Source organism: Mycteria americana, chromosome 7 (genome assembly GCF_035582795.1).
Source record: "Mycteria americana isolate JAX WOST 10 ecotype Jacksonville Zoo and Gardens chromosome 7, USCA_MyAme_1.0, whole genome shotgun sequence".
NCBI lineage: Eukaryota > Metazoa > Chordata > Aves > Ciconiiformes > Ciconiidae > Mycteria > Mycteria americana.
In genome coordinates, this window is record NC_134371.1 from 22,763,652 (window position 1) to 22,787,801 (window position 24,150).

Here is a 24,150-nt window from a genome sequence, read left to right on the forward strand (position 1 = left end):
TAATTGGCTTGATAGCTTTGGTGTTGCAATGAAAGAAAACCTCCATAAGAAATGATAACTTACTGTCCCAAGAAAGATTTCACTTTAAATTGCAAGACAACTTATACAAGACTCAGGTCCTTAGCACATTCTCCATAGTACATCTAAAGTCCAACAACCATACAAGACATTATTCAAGCACTGATCTCTGCCAACATGATAAGGCTACTCTACTATTATGATGCCTCTCTTCAAGACCCCTATCATAATGACAGGTTTTGCAGAGCACCTAATTTGGAGCTTTTTGATATACTAGTTTGTGGTTTATTTTATATGCTTTAGTGGGATATGCTAATGCAGGAATTCATTGAGGCTAACTTGCTGCTGCAGCCGCTATAGGGTGAAGAATGCAGATGTGTCTTCTAGCTGACTATGTCTAATGGTTTGGAGTTCCAAAATTAATTACTTCTGGTTGGGTTTTTTTCAGAATTCCAAGTCAACTGTTTTTCAGATGTTAATAATATCATTTGCAACACAGCTCGCTTAGAATAAGCATTATAATTCAAATAGTAAATACCTATATCACTCCCACCCCTTTCCACTTTAGGCCTCCAGTCGACCATTGACTAGAAGCAGAATCACTTCCAAAAATCATGACAACAGAGAGGATACAAAGGGAAGGAAAGAAGAACAGTGTATTTTGAATGATTTCACATAATTCAGCAACCAGATGGCATTTGCTGTACCTTCTCCAAGCACCAAAGAACTGACAATGCACAAAGTTATTGTTTCCAATGACAGCATGTAGAAGCAAGCAACTAAACTGTCATTTCCATTCACAAAGCTTACCTTCCATGCTGCGTTCAGCAATGGTGGGAATATTGCAGTAAACATGAGCTTCATAAATAGGATCTACTGCAGGAGGCTCAGTCAGCAAATCAGGCATTATTCTCTTTCGGCTTTTAGGATTCAAACCATCTTCCCTGATGGGGTTTACTGGGATTAAATGCACTGAAAGATACAAAACATACAGCATATACCTTTAGGAGGCTTTAAGGACATACAGGACTATGACTTTTTTTTTTTTTTTTTTAAGTAATTATGCACAAAGACTGTGGTTTCCATGGAAGGGTGCCACTCTACAGTTTAGATCTTTGTTGTGAATTTTTCATTATTTACATAGTCAAGAAGGCAAGCCCAGAGAGCTCTTTAGCAAAGTCAATGCTTGGCTAAGACTGCAGAAATACATCTGGATGTAGAACAACTCTGCCTTTTGCACTCTTCTTGAAGCTGCTTTTTCTATCAGACTCTCATGAAGCTCTAAGAGCATGAATAGCAAGAAAAGGCCCATAACAGGCCCAGCTGTCTCTCATCATTTTAACTTAAAAACTACCGTTGAAGGACATCAGCAGAAGACACAGCACAGTTATGATGATGGTACTACAAACCATTGGGAAAACAAAGTAGCACGATTGAAGGGGCTGGACTGTCCATCATTTTCCTTTCTAACCCCTGCCCTTACATGGCTACCTTGCAGCCTTAAATAGTCTGACTTACCTGAAGAAAATGCACACAAAATATATTTGGTGAAATATAACTGAGATGTTATATTCAGTTATATTGAAATATAACTGAGATTGTATTTAACATTTTTATGTTAAATACAAAGAAATGCAATTATCACTTACACACAGCAGGGAAATTAACAGAAATATCACCACTAGTCTTCCAACATGTAGAAGCATGCTGAAGCATATCTGAATTTAAGGCCAGAGTTGTATTGACAACATCTTTTTACCTTGTCTTGATGTGAAAGCCCTAGTTAATTTATGAGACTTACAAGATTACACTTGTAATAACAAATGCCCATATATTTTTTTCTCTTAGTATTTTCTGGTATTTGGACAGGGGCAGATTTAGAGGTGAAAATGAGGAGGAAAAGTGTTCATATTTTTACCCCTATTAGTCTTCTGTGGGGAGAGGAAAAAAAAAGAAAAAAAAGAAAAGACGAGAGAACAAATTTTGAAGCAGAATTTTATTAATTCTTCTGGGTCAGTTCCTCAGTTGCATCTTGACTCCCAGTCCTAATTTTAGAGGCGAATTTCTTCCACAATAGAGAGTTGTGCGGACAAAGAAAACCAACGAAGACAGCAAACTGAAGTGAAACACACAAAGATTTTAAGAGCACGTAATCGTTAATATAACACAGACTCTTCATTCCTACACTACAATAGACTGCTATAAATATTTTTATGTGGTTTGTCTTTGCCTGCCAAAACCAGAATTCGAGCATTTTCCATACCCTTGCTAGTGCTGTTGACATGGCTAATACCCGCAAAATGCAGTCACTTTAAACTTTTCCTTAAGCTGTTTCAGATTTTGCATGTGACTGCCCACAGGACTGTGGTTGGCAAGAATATTACAATGTAATTTTGACTTTGGCCACTTAAACTGCAAGGCTCAGCTGCCATTCCAGCATTTCTCAGATGCATTTTTTAGCTCCTTCCACATTACTGTAAGACATTGCAAACCACTGACCAAGAAACTCGAGCAGTAACACAGAGCCTTGGCAATATCTATCAGAGGCTGATAACTCTGGCTTGAAGGGGGCTTGCAGCGAATTTGTATTTGAGGTTTAAATCCCAAATCTAAGAATGTGTTGCAACAGTTGCTGGCCTCTGCAAATAAACAGCGTTACAAGACAGTAGTTGCCTAAAGAGTATAAATGGGAAATTACACCAGTTACGTTATATTGGTCAAGCTTCCTAGCCAGAAAAGGTTAGGAGCAACAACTCAGCTTTCTGTTAATAATTTTCTCTAGAGCAACCCACAATATTGCTAATGCTCATTTAATGTCACAAAAACATACAGAGTTGGCCTACTCATGGAGGTAATGTAACTCAACTCTAGCTTTGACCCATGAGTGTTTCAGGAGACAGGGGAAACCATACCCCAATAGCAACAGCTACGAACTCTGGTGCTAAAATTTGGCTGGGAGATTTAAAAGCAAAATAAGGAAACATAATTTTTTATCCAAGGCAGTTTTAACTACAAAAGACGTAACAGATCACATTTTTGCACTGAGACTACTAACTACAGCAGTCAACAGATGCATACATTATCTTATTAAGATCAAGTCCCTACGATTCCTGGCGCCAAATATTTTCTTTGCAGACAGCAAGTCTCATTTCTAATCAAACTAGTTGAATAAATACTTTAATACTGCCAGACAAGTTTAAGAATAAGGAAAAGCACTAAATCGTAAAGAGAAGAATCTACTCTATTTAAAATATTAAAAAGAAACTGAATATTAAAAATAGCACCTATGAAATTATCAGATTACATGTCTGAAGTTTAAAAAGCCACTGACAAAACACCCTTAAAGGAGACTCTTAAGTCAACACAGCAGTGATGGGTGCAACATAAGACTATCTTGTGGACTAGAAATGGACTCGGAGATTAGGAAGAACAATAGTTCATGTCACCAATTTAAAAAATATTTTATTACAAACTATCCTATTCTAAATGCTGCTGCTAACTACTTTTATTAATTACTTAGTAAAAGCTGGTAAATATTGACCTTATTGTATAGTGATTAAGCTTGGCATATACCAGGGAAGAAGAAGGGACACAACATTTCCCCACTAAACTACTACCACCCTGTCCACGTTCAAATATCTCAGATAGGGACTAGGCTAAAGGAGCTTCTAAATTTGAATCTACCTGGGGCATAACCATGTTGTCTGGATTTCTGAAAATATTTGAGCAACCTGATCTAGTGAAAAATGTCCCTGCCCATGGCAGGGAATTGGTCTAGATTATGTTTAAAACACCCCTTCCAACACAAACCATTCTATGATTTGACTTAAATGATTCAAATTGTTTGTAGGTTTGACAAAGAAAATTACCAAGAAGGTCAAAAAAACTCCGGTCACCTAAATAAGCACTGTCATAACAAGTGGTATTTACTTTTAGCACCCTTGAAATAACACATATTAAGGAAAAAAAAGTAATTAAAAAAAAAATCAACCAAACCACCTATGCAAATACCTGGGTCTTCTATTTAACTATGTTAAATAGAAAAAGAAAAAAAAAATCATATGATCTGGGCACCAATCTAGGCAGTCCACTGGAAATTTCCACCAAATGTATACACATAAAAATAGCAAGTATTTCAGAAAAGGGGGAAAACAAGACCAAGGAGAGATGACTTCCAGTTGGAAAGCTGCCTTCTGTTTGCTCAGCCTTATCGGCATGGTGACCCTGAAGAGCCCACCCAGCACGGCTGGTCCTCCTCTCCCCTTGTTAAAGCTCCTCACAAGCTGTAACAACCCTGCAGCTTCAGTGCTTTGGGATGAGGACCCCAAGTAACACAGCCCCTCTTCGTACTTCTGCCTGGTCCAAACAATGACAGGTATTTTCCAGACTGACAGCTAAAGTCTCAGTGGCCTCTCAACTGTTTTCCCGTCTTCTGCCATTCCCTGGACATTTTTAGTGCCTCACGTATTTATGATGTTTTCTCCTTTCTCCCTCCCTTTTCATTTCAAGTACTTGGGCTTCACGCTCCCTTGCTGTCTTCATTTATCCTGCTTCCTAGCTGCCGAGTCCTTCTTTGCACGCCTCATCCTCTCCAGCTCCCTACTGCATGGAAGGCTCAATTTGTTCCTCCATTTCGGTACCCCTTATACCACATAGAGCAGTTATTTAAAGCTCTTGGAAGAGCTGACCATCTCCCTGTATCCAAGTGTTTCCTTACTGAAAGTCCTCCTCTGCAGTGTCAATCCCACCTTTGTCTCCCAAGTGGGGTGTCTGGTCCATATGTAACCAGGAAACCTACAAGCAGTAGTGGACTGACACAGCTCAGAGGAGGAAAGAAAAAAGAAAAAAAGGAAAAAGAAAAAGGAAAAAAAAGTCCCTCATAAGGAGTTGAGATTCATCTTTTTAACCAAACTCTATTCTGCTCTTTCAGCTGTAAATCATTATAAGATCAGAATTCTATTATGTAGTTTTCACACAACTTTTTACAGCTTAGCACTATTTTATATGACTTGTTCTATTAGTTCACAGTAAAATGCACTTGCCCAAAACAGAAGTCTGCCAACATGTATATAGTCGTACTTAAATCTTTGATTAAGGGAGTTTTTGGAACAGGATCTTTACACTGCTGTGCCTTTCAAAGCTCGTGTTTTACTATGACAGGAATACAACAATGTAAAACAGAAATGAAACAGATTATTTTAATGTGCACTTCCCACAGCCGAGGCAGTTAATAAAACGTATCTGAAACATATTTGGTGATCTAACTGGACACTTTGCCAACACTGAAACTATAAAGAATACATACATATTATTATAGAAGTAATTTGACAACAAAAAGGGAAAGAAAATATGTTTTATTTCCCAATATTCATAAACTTATTTTTAAAACTAAAGAAGCTACATAGAAACTACTTTGAAACATTAATTTTGAAAAAGTTCTGTCTAGGAAAAAAAGTAGAAGGCTTACAGAAACAATAAAATGAAAGAGGCCTCAACGCAACTCTGTTCGGTGTCCCACCAAGTTAAAACTGTTTGAAACACAAAGTAAAACTAAACACATGAGCTGGTATCAGACAAAAGTAAGACCTGATAGAACAGTCAAAAGGCAAATGCTGTCCTGTGAGAGACAGAGGGGCACCGGTCAGACAGCAGAATAGCTGAATACTGCTGTAGAATCACTCCAAGAATCTTTGCAGCTCCAAAATGAGACAGGATTTTGTTTAAGTGATCAAAATCAAGACGAAATAAAATCCAAACTCAGATACTAAGTTTAATTAAACAAAAAACCTCCAGTCATTTTTATTTTAAATCAAACCACTTACCCTACAGAACCTGAAGACAAAATTTTAAAATTAAGTTAACAGTTCAACTAAGAAATGTCTTTATGAACAAAACCAATGGCATCTGACATATTACAAAGTAGAGTTTTAGTCTCAGTGTATATTAAATACAACCTATGTAAAGAGCAAGAAGCTCATTTGTCTGACTTCCATGCCCCCCCAGTTCCTGAATGCCACAAAATATACCAAAAAAGACAAATACTAGACAAGTAGTGTCTACGCAAGAGGCAACCATTCAGAAGTGCCTTCAGTATAATGAATGTAACAATTACTACGTAGCAACTAACCACCTCTGGAAGAATGTCAAGTTTATCAAATCAACTATTGCAGTCAGAAGCCCAAGCAGGGAGCCAGTCTGATATGAATTAGGGTTACAAAACTGACACGAATTTGACAGAATTCAATACAGCAGAAAAACAAACACAAAGCAAAGCACAGTTCATGTAACAGAAACACCAAATTAAATGCTAAATCACTCCATTACCAGTTTCTCCCTCCTGCGGTCCTAGTTTCAGCTTGAAAAACAAAAGGTATCACCACTGTTTACCAAGAAGAAAAAGATTTATCCATGAAAAAAAATCACAAACATTTACCTAAAACCAGAAAGATAGGCAACAAAACCATTTTCCATTTCTGTTTTCCCTTGTAGCTCCAACCTGTCTGAGAAGCAGCAGCACAAGTAGCCATGTTAGTCTCAATTTTCTGACCGGAGACCTGAAGTTTTCATCTTTTATAAAACAGAAGGTTCTTTCAGCCCCGTGCAAACATACTGTTTAAAACAGTCACATGGAAATGAAGCCACACAGCAGAAAAGCAAAAAACCACAACCCCACTGTATGTAACCTTATACTAACGGGGTAAAGAAAAGCAAACGCGCATGTCAGAGAGCACAAAAAGTTATTTATCCCTTTTCCACCTTTTCCTTTTCCCCTCCCCTTTCTGCTCCTAGCAGGGCACTAACAAGGCTGCCCAGCACAGAGAACACCACTCAGGCTTCTGAAATTCTGATGATGAATGTAGACTTCTCTTCTAGTTGCTCACTCTCTCTCTGAAAAGAGACAGAAGCTAGAAGAGGAGGAGCGTAAGGAAGAACAACCAGAAAGAGGAAGGAATGCTTCAAAACAAATGAGATGGGGGAAGAAGATGAAGATGTGTGCAGCAAGAAAAACAACCTGGAAAAAGTAGATAAGGCGCACGTGGGCTGAAGAGCACGTAGTGCAACACCGAAGGGAGCCGCTGTCAGTTTGGAAGCCAGGCAGCCCGGGCACAGCGCTGCAGGAGCTCTGACGTCCGGCCACCCCAGGCTTGATCCCTGCCAGCCCGCGCTCACGCTTGAGGAACACATCCCTAGGGTCACTTCTAGAGCTCTGCCTGGGATTACAAATGCGTATTCAGACATCAATGAAGTTCAAATATGCCTGCGTGACACACAATCCACCTTTCTCATTTTATTCTTTTGTACAGCTAAATAAAGGCTTTGCAAGTCTCAAACGTAAGATCTGTATTGACAGTGAGGGCCTTCATCCATAATGCACAATGCCACAATCACTAATATGCTGTATTTGAATGCTGAGTAATCACACAAACAAAAAAGGCTTATTAGCCTCACCCTGGTCAAACTATCAAGTACTATTAAGAAAAACAACCATAAAAATCTTTAAAAGGCTTTCTAAGCCTGTGAACATAAGCTTCTAAGCTTCAGATTTCATATTTATATAAAATATAAATGGAGCTGCTAAACTTTTACGTTAATTTGTCTTAATTTTTCACTGTCTTTAAATTTATTAAGAATGTGCAGTTTAATTAAACAAAAAACTTCCGGTAATTTTTATTTTAAATCAAACCACTTGCCCTACAGAAGCTGATGACAAAGTTTATATTTATATAAAATCTGTCCACACTGAACTTATGAAGAAGTGACAGTCCTCAGTATCTCTGCAGTCTCTATCCCTTAACCGTCCACATCTGAACCTACTTCTTTCACCACATCCCTGTGGCCCCTAGCATTTGTCCTTCCATTTTCTCCACTTCTGCTGTGTCTTCTGCCAGTTCAGGAGCAAGTGGAGCAGGGGGCCCCTGAAGCATAGATGTATTCTCTACAGAAAGCTCCACATGCAACTGCTGCCCTTTCTGCTGCAGAGCAGGCTCCAAGCTTCAAGGTTTCCTTCCCACAGTGCTGCTAACTTCTCTGAGCACCACTCCAAAGAAAAAAAGAGTGAAGGGAGCTATGGGGGAGGTGGGTAACAGAAAGAACAACTGCGGGGGGCTTGGGGACACACACCTAAATTTAACCTAGAACAGCAACAACAAAAAGCTCTGCCTTGACAAATCCCTGACAAGCTAGAGAAGGTTCCTTGGAGTGTAATTTCTCCACAACACTTCAATCTAGCAATAGTATGTTTCAAGGTCACATAGGTACAGCTTTCAGATTGGAACTGTAGCTGGGCAGCAGAGGTAAACGCTTCCCTTCTTATACACTTAAAAATGTTATCAAACCAAAGGTCTGAAAATGGATGACCCAAAGTACAGATTCATCAACCTCATTACAGAAGTGGGCAGGAATTTCCAACCTCATGGTATCCACTGAGCAGTCAAATGGGAGCAAACAGAGACTACAGATCCCTTCCTCTGAGTTTCCAAGAATTTGCAAACATTCAGCACTAGTGGTGAGTTATAAACCGAGACGTGCCAAGACACATATACCTATTTGACATACATTCAGTTTCTGGATTGCTGCTGCCATTCTTCCTTCTGTAAGAGAGATCATAGTAATTTAGAGAATTTTCAAGGAGTCTGTTGACTTACAGCACAATCCTATTGCCAGCACCTACATTTCAAGTTCTAAGACAGCCTTTAAAAAATATTCAGGAAAAGTATTTATAAGTGTAGTAACCAAGTAGCAGATATCATTGAATAAACATTCTTTTCAAGCCAGTGTAAGTGCTGAAAAATGCTTGCTACGGCAGCAGCCTTGGATACATGCACTTCATACTGCAGAATCACAGATTTCTACAATAGCCTTCACTGCAGCATATTTTGACACCAGAAGTTAAAGCCCACTAGAATAGTTCTATTGATCCTATCAGGTAAACATAGACATCTCCCTTCCTACAGCAAAAAAATCAATTACTTTTGAAGACAATGAGGAATGCAGCAGCAGACTTGTGGAACAGAACATCATATTTTGAATTCTTACATATAAACATGAACCCGCCAAGAGAAATTGATTAAATTCAGAAAGTTGGGGGTTTTTTTTCCATTTTGATGCACTGGCCCTTGTAGGGTAAATTTCTGCATTACCTGGGTCAATATTAGAAAAGTGCTGCATTTAAAATCCTCTTCTTTAGTGCTACGTTTGTATTTCCTCATGTTCCTTAAACTACGTCTTCTGTTTCAAAGTGACAACACAGTAGTTACAGTCCCATTTCCTTCCCAAATTATTTATTGTGATTTAATAAAGACAAGAGGTGCATTTTCCTTTTCTTTTATTCTTGCAGACCCAGTCATCACAGAGCCTGAAGCACCAGTTCCCTCGCTGCCCTCCCTCCATCCGGAGAACTCAGCCACAGTCAGTCTTCAACCCCAAACATGGTGGGGATGGGAGCAGGGCAGGCTACGTGAAGAGCCACTCTCCTCCAACTGGAAAGATACTCATGGGAAATTTGAATTAGGATTTAGGATAAACGGATATTGTTTTTTCATGGCTGAAGACAGAACTTCAGCATTTTTGTCATTACCTCAACTGTTCTTCAGCAAAAAAGCATTCCGTAGGCCCCGGCAGGGAAGCTCAGCCCGCTGTCACGCATGCTGCATGACACAGTTTTTACAACTGTCACATATTGCTATAACATTTTGTCTACAAGAGGAGCAGTGTCATTCAAATTAAGGTACATAGGTAACGACTGTTCCCCAAAACTTCACCTGAAGCCTTGCTTCTTATCTTAGTTACCCAAGACACAAGCAGCAGTCAACCACAGTCCCCGCTTGGGCAGCCTCACTAAAGAAGCACAGTACGCACCCCAGGAAGGGCAAAACCTAGATGGCAGCTTGCGCGATTCTGCACTGCCCACTGGAGTGAGCACGTTATTACTGTGCTAACATTACTCAACTTCAGCATTAAGTTATCATCGTCAAGTCGACCACTACAAAACAGCAGCCCAAGCCACATTTGCTGTCAATAAATACTTAAAAGTAAAGGCAGTTCAGCTATCTTTTGAAGACTGTCAAAGAAATCATTAGAGGAAAAATTGCAGCAGGCAATACAACTAACAAGACCAACAGCTATAGCAACTGGCTATTTTTCAGCTTCCAGTGAAAATAAAACACTCTTTTTGGTTTCCCTGCTACATTTTCTCCGATACTGTTTGTAACCCAAGAAACATCACCTGTCCAAGGCTGAGATGGGCATATGTACTGGAAATAAGAAATTTAAAGAAATGCTGCCTAAAGTTTTCTCTTTTCCATTATTTTTTTCTAGTTCCTTAAGCTTTGATTAATTTTTTTTGCAGTAACTTTTCTGTACTACAGTGTAATTTTCTCCCTAGAAGTCTGAGCCATTTTTAATTATTTAAGTAAATAAAAATGCTGTTTCTCTGTTTAAAGTGTAGGAAAAAAATAAGTTTTCAGAAGCATCCTGTATATCAAAGGTTTATTGACAGAAAACGGAAACTCAGGAAGGTTAGGAGGGTGCAGATGTACCTCAACTAATCTAGTAGAAGTCAGATCCAATGGAGGGGGAATGAGTGTGAGCTCTCAAGTGTTTGTTTTACTAATGCGCATGTTTTTAAGAAAACCTCATTTATACTAGGCTATGAGGAAAAAACCTAAAGACTTCACAATGGCCTCCTGCCATGCACAAGCTCAAATACAAGCTAAGCTAAACGTTAGTTGAACAAAATGGAAGTATATACATATGCCCCAGTATGAGCTTTCACAACACAGTCCCTTCTTTCTCCCCGGAACAATCATAATATGATTGTAGCTGTAACTTGTAAGCGCATGTTAACTTTACGAATCAATATTGACGGAATTTTACTGCATGAAATGCAACCAAAAGCTTATTCTTCAGTCTAACGCTATCTGAGTTTTCAGCCGCCTTGGTTTTCAGATCCCAAAGTTCTCAACTGGAGATGCAAATCTCCATATGGACAATTGAGAATTACTGTAAATTGGCTACTTTTTTTAGCTGTTTTTCATAGCCTTGGTCAGAAACAGCCAAATCACCTACTGCTCGCCAGGAGTGGGTCAAGGCCTACTTGACAGCCTATTTTCTGGATTACAAGTTGGGAACTTCTTTAAAGATTTTCCTCATCTTGGGATAATTGCCAAAAGTAGCCTTCTGCCCATGGAGCCACAGCTAGCAGGTATTGACTCAGGGCCTTATTCCTTATCAGACGCAGGGGAAAAGGCCAGATTGCCTTACTGGTGTATTCATGTTCAAAAATAAGTAGAACAAGTACACACAACCACCATGCATGGTAGCTCTACCAGCTTTAAACAACTCACACCAGGATTTCTGAGAACAGATCTCTTATTTCCAGCTGCATTAGCTGGACGCTTTGCTGATTTCTTACAATGTCCCAATCTGACTTACACAAGGAAAATAAATATGTTAAGAAAATCTTTGTTGCACCAAAGCACAACATGGTAGGCCTTGTAGTGTTATGTTTTTGAGACCAAATTTCATCAGACACATTAAATTATACAATGGGTGCTTGCATTTATTGAGTCCAGATGTGGCTTTGAAAAGAGCTTTATAGTTTTAGGGGTTTCCCCCCCCACATTGTTTTTCAGTTGACAATTCAGAAGGGCATGTGGCACTGCTGAAATAGCTTCCAAGATTTTCAGCTTGACAGCAATAAAACAGCAATGCTGACTGTAAGTCCGAGCCTTTTCAAGTTCTAGAGAAGACAGTCATTTTCTACTTCTCCTCCCAAAGTGAGAAAAATTACTCTCTATATATTATTCTATTTTCCTGCTACACTGAAACACTACATTGTTTAACATGGAAAAGATTTATATTTCCATCAATTAAATGCACTCTTTTCTTTAAAATAAATATATATGCATAATAGCATAACAAAGCTTTTCCTTACCAGCTTCTCACTATTTACCTCACTGCTTGGCTCTCCAGTAGATTTGAAGGAGGCAGGGGAGGTTCCTACTAGACATCTAGACAAGCAGACAGGTTTCCTGCTCTATAAACACATTACTCAAGGCAGATATTGCTTGTGCTCCTGGTTATTTAGTGACAAGATGAAAAACCAAAAACAAAAACCAAAAAACACCCCAAAACACCCAAACCCTGCTTATGATGAAGCAGTTGTGCTGGTCCCGTGCCCACCACAGGCTCGTTAGGATACACAATGAGAAGTGTTACACAAACTGCACCATGATGCTGTAAGTGAAGTCATTCTTATCGATGTATGTGCATAGCTGCCACGTCTCATCAGGCTGCGAGACAACTTCGACTACATCAAATCAGTGTCCTGAAGGCTACCAAACAAGGCTTAAGTATACAAAGACTAAGTAGGGGGTTTTTTATGGCCTGAAAGCATGATTTTTACCAATACAGTAGATCCAGCCATTGTTACTTATCTAAGAAGATTCATGAGCACTACAATGAGATTTTAAAGCTCTGTCCTGCTTCTGTCTACAGAAGTCAGCAAGTGGTAAATGAACTAATCCAGTTGAATTGTTGTGGAACAGATTTTCAAAACAGCTTTTATCAGCTGTGGTCAGAAACTGTTGGCAACTCTTCCCATTTCCATAGTATTGTCTCAAAATAAAGGTCAACATAGAAAGGTAGCTGCAGGACACCATATACTGAATGCTACTGCCATAATTTGCCTGTGGGTGGTGACCTTTGTTTTTTCTTTTTGTCCTGTATATTTTTTGGATCTCACAGATACTGGAGCAGGAAGCTGTGCAGCAGCGATTGCATCATGACTCAAAAAAAAGACACTTGGCAGATTTCACATGTGAACTGAAGACAAACATAGAGGCCAGCTACACTATATGTTCAACATAGAAGAATACATGGCAACAAGTATTTTCATAGGAACATGGACTGCAAATCCTCTGGCTTCTGTGATCTTTTCATCCACGGCAGCTTAGAAGGATACAAAAATATGCCCCATACAGTAGAGTTCAAGATAGTTCAACAGTTGTTCCTGTTCTGTTATCAAGCAATCTGTCACTAACACTTTACATCTTTGACAAGGGCTCTCTGCTGCTGAAACATGCACGCTCCCCTGTGCTTATTCTTTAAGGAATTCACTAACTCTTGCTACTAAGCTCTTGATCCTCAAATGGATATGAAGAGGAAGTGTGCACAATTGTTTTCTATCATCCTAGAAAAAATGTTTTTCCCCCCTTTAAAAGGCCAAATGATAGGAGCATATAGTCATCTAGAGCTTCGTCATTGCCTCTTTTCCTTAAGGCTCTCCTTAGACAGCATCCCAAAAATACTCGGAATGGCTTTTGAAACTCAAGTCAACTTTTATTAGGGCGTGTACTAGAACATCCAGCTATTGAAATAGAAATCACAAAATACATAGGTAAAAAAACCAAAGAAATAAAAGGACTTAAAAGCACGCCTTTACTCTGCCCACTACATCTTTACAAGCGTTGCTCCCCTGGTTTCAGAACACCACATCAGCAGCTTTTCGGGCTGCAACAAATTCTGTACATCTGCTCACTAGTAAAAGCATCTTTCTGTCACCTCTCAACAGAGCTGCTTTCGCACTTCTCAGCAGTATCTCTGTGTCTGCACATCTAGGTCAGATAGAGTAATCTCCCTTTCTCTCAAAGAGCTACCACCCAAAAGGCAGGAAAACCCACCATGTCCACAGTCCAGCCATAGCCTCTGCTATGCTGGAGGAGGCAAACTGTTTAATATGTTAATGTCATCAGTCAAACACAATCCACAGACATCTGGCACTTCCCTATATCAGTGTCCTTCCAAGTTAAAAAGCCTTACACATTGAAATCAATATTTTAACTACTCCATTAAATCAGCACCTTTCTGTTTCACATCTAATCCCAACTGTTTTCTGTCCACAAACTGACCTGCTCAGGGAAGCCATCTCAACACCATATGCCACTGCTTACCCAAGCCAAGCCAGCTCACTTGTTTGTCCTTGTCAACACCAGGGCACAGAAAGCTGCCATGGATTTGCTCGCAGCAAACCGCAAAACAACATATTTAATACAGTAGAGCCTGACAGATTTTTGTGCTGGAGAAGTCTGTAATGACAGATGTAGTCGTTAGTCTCAGAAATTCAGAACACTGTTCTCTGGATCAGAGAACCCTTGATGTCTTTGGGACACTTGCCGTAAAGCAGCTTAGAGAAAGATGGCGAATCATATTTCTTGTCCTCATCCAATATTAATGTGCACAGCTGGTAAGTCCAAAATTACACCAGGTACCTAGGGTTTCCAGCTCTTTTAATCCAATCAACTCACAAAAAAATCATAAAAGGAGATAATTTCCACTTTCCAAGACTTCATATTTCACTGCAGCAAGTCCACAAAAGCCTCAGTCTTTTAAATACAAAACTACTTAGACCCCACTTCATTAACAAATAATGCCACAATGCCATTTAATATGTGCAAGCACTGCTTTCTCTCAGTGAGTGAACTTTGAAAATTTAAAAGGGAAGTAACTTCAGGAACAGACATTACTTAAAAAAAAGTAATAAAAAAACCACAGTTCAGGTCAGTATACAACTAACCTATGGAAAAATCCTAGGAACAATTTTTTTGGCTTTAAAGGACAGACACACCAATCCAAAACACATCTGCGGTTATCTGTAAGGCGTGAAAAAGGAACAGCAGAGAACTGGATTAATGAGCTTTTGTTGAGTTGATAAGGGTAACACTCCTGAAATCTTAAACAACAAAAAAAGAATTTGCTAATAGATAAATAAATACATAAATAATTAAATTACCTTATCTACTGCTACAGAATAAACTAATCATTTAGGTTGGAAGGGACCTCTGCAGGTCATCTGCTCCAACTCAGCATTCAAAGCAGGGCTAACTCAAATGAGGTTGCTCAAGGCATTGACCAGTCAACTATAAACAGTTTAAAAGTTACACGTGTTGGTTAAAACCAGCTACTACTTAGAATGATAGTAGACAGACTAAAGCTTGGATATGACTAAGCAACTCTTAAAAGAAAAAAAAAAAGTCCAAATTTCTTCACTGTCCCATGTCTTAACTGAAATTGGCCATCATCAAGTTAATACACATTAAAGTACAAACTGCCCTTTTCTGAGAAAAGAATCAGTGGACATAGGAAGGCAAGCAACTACTGGCTCGTAGAAGGAAAAAAAGGAAGAAAAAGTGGCATAGGAACAAGAGGTATACTCCATACTAAAACCAACCAAACAAACAAAAAACAGAGCATTTCTTAAAGCTCTACAGAAAATCTGAGCTACTTATTCTATGCACTGTATCTCAAATTGTCTGCAGCTGCAATGCCCGACAGTCCTAAGCAACGGTTCCAAAAAAACCACTAGTGAATTCGTAATAGCCTAATACAACGTAAACAAGTTCACAGCACTGTAAAATGACTGCAATATCTGAAGAGGTAGGAAAAAAACTACAAAAAATTGTGAGTCACCAGAAGAAAACACCACGCAATCATCTTCTATTACCTCCCCCAAAAGTCTACTATGCTTCCACAGACTTTCATGCAAGGAAACTAGCTATGCACATGGTGATGAAAGTTCAACTGCAATAGAGCTTCTAGCAGTCACATTGGCACGTCATTGATTTGCAAAAAAACAAGTAGTCCAGGTCACTGAGGAATACACCCGCCCCTCAGGGAGCCTCTTGGTCTAGAGATAATTTCACCTTTTGGGCCTCCACAAGAACAAGATACAAGAGGAGGGCCGTTGTCTGAAGAGTGCTTTAGGAGAAGCAAAGGCCTGATTCGTATCTTCACAGAACAAACCTATAGGTCTCTCTCACACAGTCACAACAAATGAAATGTATACCCTTCCTCATTTTACAGCCCCATTCTGGCGATAAACCCAAGTATCTTGAGATAGCAGGACTCCATGGTATGTAGAAAGACAAAGGTATTACCCATGTCCTTGAAAGAAATGCAGATTAAATTTGTTTAAATAACATACATCTACATATAACATACAAGTCATCTTCTGGTGGAACCTATTTGTGGTATTATTTGCAATTAGTACAAGAGCCCAGTTTGGCAGGAAGCAAGAACAGGAAGAATTTAACTACAGCACAGGTATTTCAACAAAGATAGCTTAACTATTAGCAACAAAACAGAGTTCACTCCCAGGTTAAATATACAGAGAGGAAATTAAGATCAATGCATTAGTCTAGGTAAAGACTGACAGAAATATTAATTACTGTAAGCATAACAGTTTTTCTCCTACTGAGAACCCCTTTGTTGTTTACTATACATTCAAAACCCAAACAATTAAGGACAGGTACATACCTATGAGACTGTCCCTACAAAAAGTCACCGACCCTTTCACATGTTTAAAATAATTGCAATATGTATCACTATAATTACTGAAAGACTGAAGCACAAATTTCAACACTTTCCAACTTTGTCACAGGTATTAGGACCAAGATTTGAGTTGGATTTTGAGAGAAATGATGTTAAAGTGCCTATTATTTTCCAGTCTTGTTTCCTTCCCTCTAGGATTTACCCCAACACTGTAGTAAGGATTTGCAGAAGCCTAACTAATAACTTGCAGTTAGTTTTTGTGAAGTATTAGGCTTTATTGACAGTAGCCTTCAACCATATGTTTTAACAGCTCATATTAATCTCTGCTTAAATACAGTTCCACTAACCATCATGGATGAAGCCAAAATATATATGTTTAAAGAAGACTTACAAAGTTCTGTAGCCCGCCCAGTAACTTCTACTGGTCAAATCCTGTCTGAAGGAACTTTATCCGCTTTAAATATAGGTCAGGTTTTTAAAAATGATTGCTCTGGTTTTCTGGGAGAAAATAAGACTGTCCCATAGTATCATTCTCAAGTTTTTGTCATGTCTCGTCCCCTTTCAAGAGTTAACTTCTGGACTGGTACGTTACACCACCACTTCTGAGAACCACAAAAAAGTTATTTAAATATCTCCAGTTATAACATAAAAAGCATCTTTAACAAAAATCACAGAATCACAGAATCACAGAATCATATAGGTTGGAAAAGACCTTTAAGATCATCGAGTCCAACCATAAACCTAACACTGCCAAAAACCATCACTACACCATGTCTCTAAGTACCTCATCCAAACGTCCTTTAAATACCTCCAGGGATGGCGACTCAACCACTTCCCTGGGCAGTCTGTTCCAATGCTTGATAACCCTCTCGGTGAAGAAAAATTTCCTAATATCCAGTCTAAACCTCCCCTGGCGCAACTTGAGGCCATTTCCTCTTGTCCTATCACTTGTTACCTGGGAGAAGAGACCGACCCCCACCTCTCTACAACCTCCTTTCAGGTAGTTGTAGAGAGCGATGAGGTCTCCCCTCAGCCTCCTTTTCTCCAGGCTAAACAGTCCCAGCTCCCTCAGCCGCTCCTCATAAGACTTCTGCTCCAGACCCTTCACCAGCTTCGTTGCCCTTCTCTGTACGCACTCCAGTACCTCAATATCCCTCTTGTAGTGGGGGGCCCAAAACTGAACACAGGATTCGAGGTGCGGCCTCACCAGTGCCGAGTACAGGGGCACAATCACTTCCCTAGTCCTGCTGGCCACGCTATTTTTGATACAGGCCAGGATGCCATTGGCCTTCTTGGCCGCCTGGGCACACTGCTGGCTCATATTCAGGCGGCTGTCAACCAACACCCCCAGGTCCTTCTCTGCTGGGCAGCTTTCCAGCCACTCTTCCCCAAGCCTGTAGCGTTGCATGGGGTTGCTGTGGCCCAAGTGCAGGACCTTGCACTTGGCCTTGTTAAACCTCATACAATTCACCCCAGCCCATCGATCCAGCCTGTCCAGGTCCCTCTGCAGAGCCTGCCTACCCTCCAGCAGATCAACACTCCCACACAACTTGGTGTCGTCTGCAAACTTACTGAGAGTGCACTCGATCCCTTCGTCCAGATCATTGATAAAGATGTTAAACAGAACTGGCCCCAACACCGAGCCCTGGGGAACACCGCTTGTGACCGGCCACCAACCGGAGTAAACTCCATTCACCACCACTCTCTGGGCCCGGCCGTCCAGCCAGTTCTTTACCCAGCGAAGAGTACACCCGTCCAAGCCATGAGCAGCCAGTTTCTCCAGGAGAATGCCGTGGGAAACCGTGTCAAAGGCTTTACTGAAGTCTAGATAGACAACATCCACAGCCTTCCCCTCATCCACGAGGCGGGTCACCTTATCATAGAAGGAGATCAGGTTGGTCAAGCAGGACCTGCCTTTCCTGAACCCATGCTGGCTGGGCCTGATCCCCTGGTTATTCTCTACATGCCGTGTGATAGCACTCAGGATGACCTGCTCCATCAGCTTCCCCGGCACCGAGGTCAGGCTGACAGGCCTGTAGTTCCCCGGGTCCTCCTTCCGGCCCTTCTTGAAGATGGGTGTCACATTCGCTAATCTCCAGTCAGCAGGGACTTCCCCAGTTAGCCAGGACTGCTGGTAAATGATGGAAAGGGGCTTGGTGAGCACATCTGCCAGCTCCTTCAACACTCTCGGGTGGATCTCATCAGGCCCCATAGACTTGTGAGTGTCTAAGTGGTGCAGCAGGTCACTCACCATTTCCCCCTGGATAATGGGGGCTCCAGTCTGGTCCCCATCCCTATCTTCCAACTCCAGGGGCTGGGTACCCATAGAACATTCGGCCCTGCTAATAAAGACTGAGGCAAAGAAGGCATTAAGTACCTCAGCCTTTTCCTCATCCATGGTCACTGTGTTTCCTCCCACATCTACTAGGGGCTGGAGATTCTCCTTAGCTCTCCTTTTGCTGCTAATGTATTTGAAGAAGTGTTTTTTGTTGTCTTTTATAGCAGCAGCCAGACTGAGCTCTAGCTCAGCTAATCTTTGTTTACAGCTAGTTTTCTTCATTCACTACTAAAATGTACACAGCCTTGGATATATTATTTGTGGGTTGTTTTTCCCTTTAATCTTAAATTCAGATTAAATTAGTACTTTCAAAAAACCCAGAGAGACCTCTCACGAGTGGAAAATCTGCCATGCTTATGAGCTTGAAGGCAAAATTCAGGAAGGGAGATATCTGATCTCCTTTCAGTTTCATATGCTGGTAACACATGACAAAAACAAGTTCTCTGCATCAAGAATTCTAAAGTTGTGGCTTTTTAAATATAGTTAGTCATATAAATCAGCAAAATGCAATACTCTAATTTTTTTCTTCCACTGAAGAAATTACATTCTTAAAATATGAAACATAAGTAGTTACTGTTTGTTGGTAAGGAACAGTAAGAGAGGGTAAGGAATTCACCTTAGAGAGATGGTAAGGACATGTATTCCATCCAGAAACAGCCAGAAGCTTATTATTATCTTTTTACTGAATACCTTGGGGTATTTTCCCCCCTTCTCCTTCAGAAGTTAAGTTCGGGAAAAACTCAACCCACCCATTTTTTCCAGAGACTTCGCATATCCCAGCTCCTCTCGGCATCCCCCTGGCAGTCTCTGGGCAAGGGGCCGTGGGCGCAGCTCACACCCCCACGCTGGTTCGGGGTGGAGATAGGGGGACGGCGGCAGCTCTGCGGTGCCACAGCCACAGCTTCGCAAGTTGAGGAAGCACATCCTGCTTTGCAATGGAAAGGCTGAACAGGGATGCTACACCCCGTCAGCTTCCACCTCCGTTCACACCTGCAAGTCCTTGCTGAGTGTTTGGCACTGGCACACGCTCCCCCGGAGCCTCCTCCCCAGACCGTCCGAGCACCCACGCACCACGGCTTGTCTTACAGTAGGACCCGAAGCAAGCAGTGGCAAGGATTCCGAGCTGAGTGCCAAACGCTTCAGTGTTGCCCTGGTACAGCTGTATCGGGCCACCAAGCAGGGATGCAAACGGCAGCAATCGCACCAGCAGAGCTAGGACTATTAAAGCGAACGGGCTTCCAAGAGGGGCTGTGCTGCAACGCAGCAATTGCCTCCTACAGGCAACATCCTGGTGGGACTGCATATGGTGCCCACACCGTCCGCATAAAATAAGAGCTGCCTGCAGCACTCAAGGCAAGAAAATAAAACTCTACTACTTTTCCTTGTGGGTAATCCTGATTTCTGTTTCCTATGACTCATCTGTAAAACCAAAACCTCCCGTGCAAAACAAGATGACAGAAAGTAGAGGGAAATTATTACTGGAAAAGCAGAATGTCATCTCCAGACATGCTGAAACACCAACACCCAAGCCTGAACCACCAAGGCAGAGAAAGTATTTAAAACAACAACAACAAACCAACACACCACACTTTACATGGGAACCAGCACCCTGCCAGGGTAGCTGCCGACATCCTAAAAAGCAGTGGCAGATACCAAAATTCTTTTTATCGAATGACATGCCTGAGGCACTGACCAAAATATCAAAGTATTTAGGGAAACAAACTTCAAACCACAAGAGAAGCTCCATATGCAGGATCTGCCTGAGAGCCAGGGACTTTGCAATTCTGCAAGTGCCTGAAGCAGGCAGGCTCAAAAGGAGAGTCTGTAATTTATGCTCATCATGGGCTTAAATAGCTAGTAGAAAGAGATGCTTTCCCACTACAGTTTTAGTCCTCTTCTGCTGACTGTTTCTTTCCTTAGGCTTTCAGTAAATGGAAACAAAAATAAAAAACAAAGTAAACAAAGGTATTTACTTTGATGAAAAAAAATTATTTACATGCATTTGATTAAAAAATAAAAATCCATAGTCATTGTCAAGTAAACTTTATGTATGGTATCTTAACAGCTAGCTTTTAAATTTCCTTTCAGTTTGGTTTATTCAAGGTACTTTCAAAGATAAATAGTTGAGACATCCTGAGGAGACCCACCTTCAGGCTTCTGCAGTCAGTCACAGACGTTCTAATGTACTGGAAGGTCTGTGCTTGCCCAGTAATTGGGTTCTCATGTACTACACCGATCTTAAGGGGAAAAAAGAAAGCAGCTCTTCAGGCATACTTGCAACCTCCTGTTCCTGAGCTGACCTAAGGGCTAACCAATGTAATTGACATTGAGAGGGTCCTAAATTATGCCTTTTCCCCTCAGTGTGAGGCTGCGGCACCACAGCCGGATTCTGACACATCCCTTACAACACACTTGAATCTAGCCGCGCTGCCATCCTCTGTCTCTGTACCGTAGGAACTCCCCCAACCACCGCATTTACCATCCCTTTGCACCACTCGGGGCATTTTACGCAGCACAGAATAGGAAGGAAGACCTCAACCACTGCAACCTTTTCCTCTGGCGAAAAAGAATAGAGTATCCCAGCTTGCACTCACTCTGTTTGTACAGAAGTAAACTGCCCAGCTCTAGTCAACAGCATTACAGATAATATTTACAGAGACAAAAATACAGCCCACAATCTAGCACAGGTAATTTTTCCATTCTGCAGTTTTTGTGACAAAGCAAAACACTGAAGTCTTTTAAGAGAAAAACAACATAATTCTATTTTAGAACAGTCTAACTGAAAAGTCTATCAAAACCGGTTCTCCTTTTGTCTCTAGTACTGAAGTCTTAAATCGTTTTAGAACCATGATCATTTACATAAACAAAGAGGGGAAAAATAAAACACATGTGGAGTGATAAACACTATAAGGAAAATACTTCTCCACTCTTTCCCAAAGATCTGGCCCCAAACATAAAACAAGAGGGAAACAATGACAATTACCAATAAAACTTCAAGCTGCCAGTCATATTTGGTTTGGATGTCAACCAGTCACCCTATCCAATGGGTTTCCCAAACAAAAACTCTCATCACTGGAATCATCCACCAGAGACATCATAAGCTTTCAGTCAGCAGTGGAACATTTTTGGCGTTTTAACACTGTCATTTTTCTACACTACCTAAAAATTAACACACATACAAAATTTGGACGCATTTGCCATTCAAGAAAGTCTCCTTCTATTGCTGATCTGGTCCAGGTTTCACACTGTACAATTTATTAATAGCCAAACTGAATTTGAGAACACATCTGGCTCCCAGTCTTTTGCTTCACATTCCAGGCCATACGATTACATAAAAGATGCCTAGAACCATTAAGACTTTTTCATCCAATATAAACTTCTTTTTAGAAGTCTTCTATCTGCCTGCTAGAAATGGTAAACAACCCTGGCAAAACTATGAATAGATTCTGGAATAGTCTAATAAATTTTCAAACATGTCTCAAATCTCATTCTCCTATCACTCACCACCAGGTACGTTCGGAAACAAAAACGGAGTTATTTATGTAGCAGCAGGAGTATACTGCTACCCACCCGATGCAGCAGGTAGCAGCATACGTAAGGACCACGCCCAGACCCCGTGCCTTTCGCTCCCATACGAGAGCACAAGGAACAGAACTGTTCAGGTCCCTCATTGCCCAAAACCTGCGTGACAGAGGACTCAGGCAGCGGGGAGGAAGGCATCTTATGCGATCCACAGCAGCTACATCACCTTGAAGAATGAATAATACAGTTAAAAAAGGTCCTTTCTCCAACTATTTGGCAAAGTGCAGTCTGCTTATATGACTCCCTCTCATCAGGACAGGGAAGTGAAGAAATTTCAGCTGGACCAACGAGAAATGTCAGATCTGGCATTTGATCCAGCAAGCCAATCCAGCACACAACGCTTGACAAACGTGAACCGACTGCTCTACAGAGCTGCCTTCTGTATCTCTGGTACCAGGGCATCGCAGGCACAAGGCAGAGGGCAGCTCCTGCTCTTGTAAAAGTGATCCTTGCCAACCAGTCCACGTCTATCCACTGCAACTGTTGGTGGGACAGAATACTTTTAAGCACTCAGAGATGTTGGTTGCTGTCAAGACGATTTTGGGGGAAACTTTCCCAACGATTTAGCCTGTAAATTAAGCAGTATTAGTATCTGTGTAGAGCACCGGCCTGGGGCAGGGGGGAACAAAACACAGGAAAGCAGACAGTTTAGATCAGAACTCAGAAACCACAATAAAAGAGAGAGGGACCAAGGACGAACATCAAAACAGGACAAAGTTTTCTATCGATCCTGGGTCCACCGCAGCCTACCAGTACCGAAGACCCTGAGGTCCAATACTGATCGTTGTCCTCAGCGTTTCTCCCCTTGTGTCTAAACCTGAGCTGTGACAACTGTTAGCTCTGAAACAATTGCCTTGGGACTTCACCTTACAAGGAAGGACGGACTTGCGTTAGGACTGCTGACACTTCGGACACCCATCGCCTCCGCTTCATCGTGCAGAAATCACTGCTCGTAGAGGAGTTCCAGACCCTTCACAGCATAGTCTATTAAAGTAAACCAGCATCGATTTCTGCTTGACTGGGCTGCAAACTGCTGCAAGCGATTCCTGAACCCTCACAGCTCAAGCATGAGACAGACTGTAATCTTGTCAGCCATCCCAGTGTGGGCTGTTTGTAATATTGAGTCAGAACCTATGGAAAACCAGCTGAACTTGGCCTTCACTACACCCTTCACTTCAGAGTCAGCTACAACTCACAAGTCTGGCTTCAAATCGCCACTGTTCCAGGTGTGGACAAGAGGGGATAAAATAACAAGCATTTACGGGAGTGATGCTTTGCCCTAAAGCAGAAGTTTAAAAAAGGAATATATGTACCATTTATATAATTATGCATTTAATGTCACTGTTTCACTTTTCTAAACAAATTTAGCACAGAAAGGAAGAAACAGTTTCAACATTCACTGCTTAGAAAAGCAGTAGTATGTTTTAAAATGACCAGCCCTCCTCCACAGAGCTGTGCGCTGCTTGCTAACAGGGAATCACAATCTCACAACAGCAGAAAGCATCAGTTTCCACTCCAAATGCTTCTGGAGGTAACTTCCTTTTAAAAAAAAAAAAAAAAAAAAATCAGTGGCTTGAGCATTTTCCTGTGTCTAAATGAAATGAAGGGAAATGAAAACTCTCATTTTCACTCCATGATCTGACACAAATTATAAAGCAGTTGCCCTGGTTTTGGCCAGGATAGAGTTAATTTTCTTTCTGGTAGCTGATACAGTGCTGTGTTTTGGATTTAGGATGAGAATGATGTTGATAACACACTGATGTTTTAGTTGTTGCTAAGCAGTGCTTACAGTAGTCAAGGACTTTTCAGCCTCCCATGCTCTGCCAGGTGCACAAGAAGCTGGAGGGGGCACAGCCAAACTGGCCAAAGGGCTATTCCATACC

General features: G+C 41.1%; 1 protein-coding gene across 5 annotated transcripts in view; it reads right to left on the reverse strand.

The window, feature by feature from the left end:
* Positions 1 to 24,150, reverse strand: part of PXYLP1 (2-phosphoxylose phosphatase 1) — a 60,648-nt gene that overhangs the window by 15,745 nt on the left and 20,753 nt on the right. For all 5 annotated transcript variants that reach the window (XM_075507382.1, XM_075507379.1, XM_075507380.1 and 2 more), the window contains one exon: positions 829 to 990. In XM_075507382.1, coding sequence (XP_075363497.1) covers positions 829 to 990 — 162 coding nt within the window. The remainder of the gene's footprint in view (positions 1 to 828; positions 991 to 24,150) is intronic.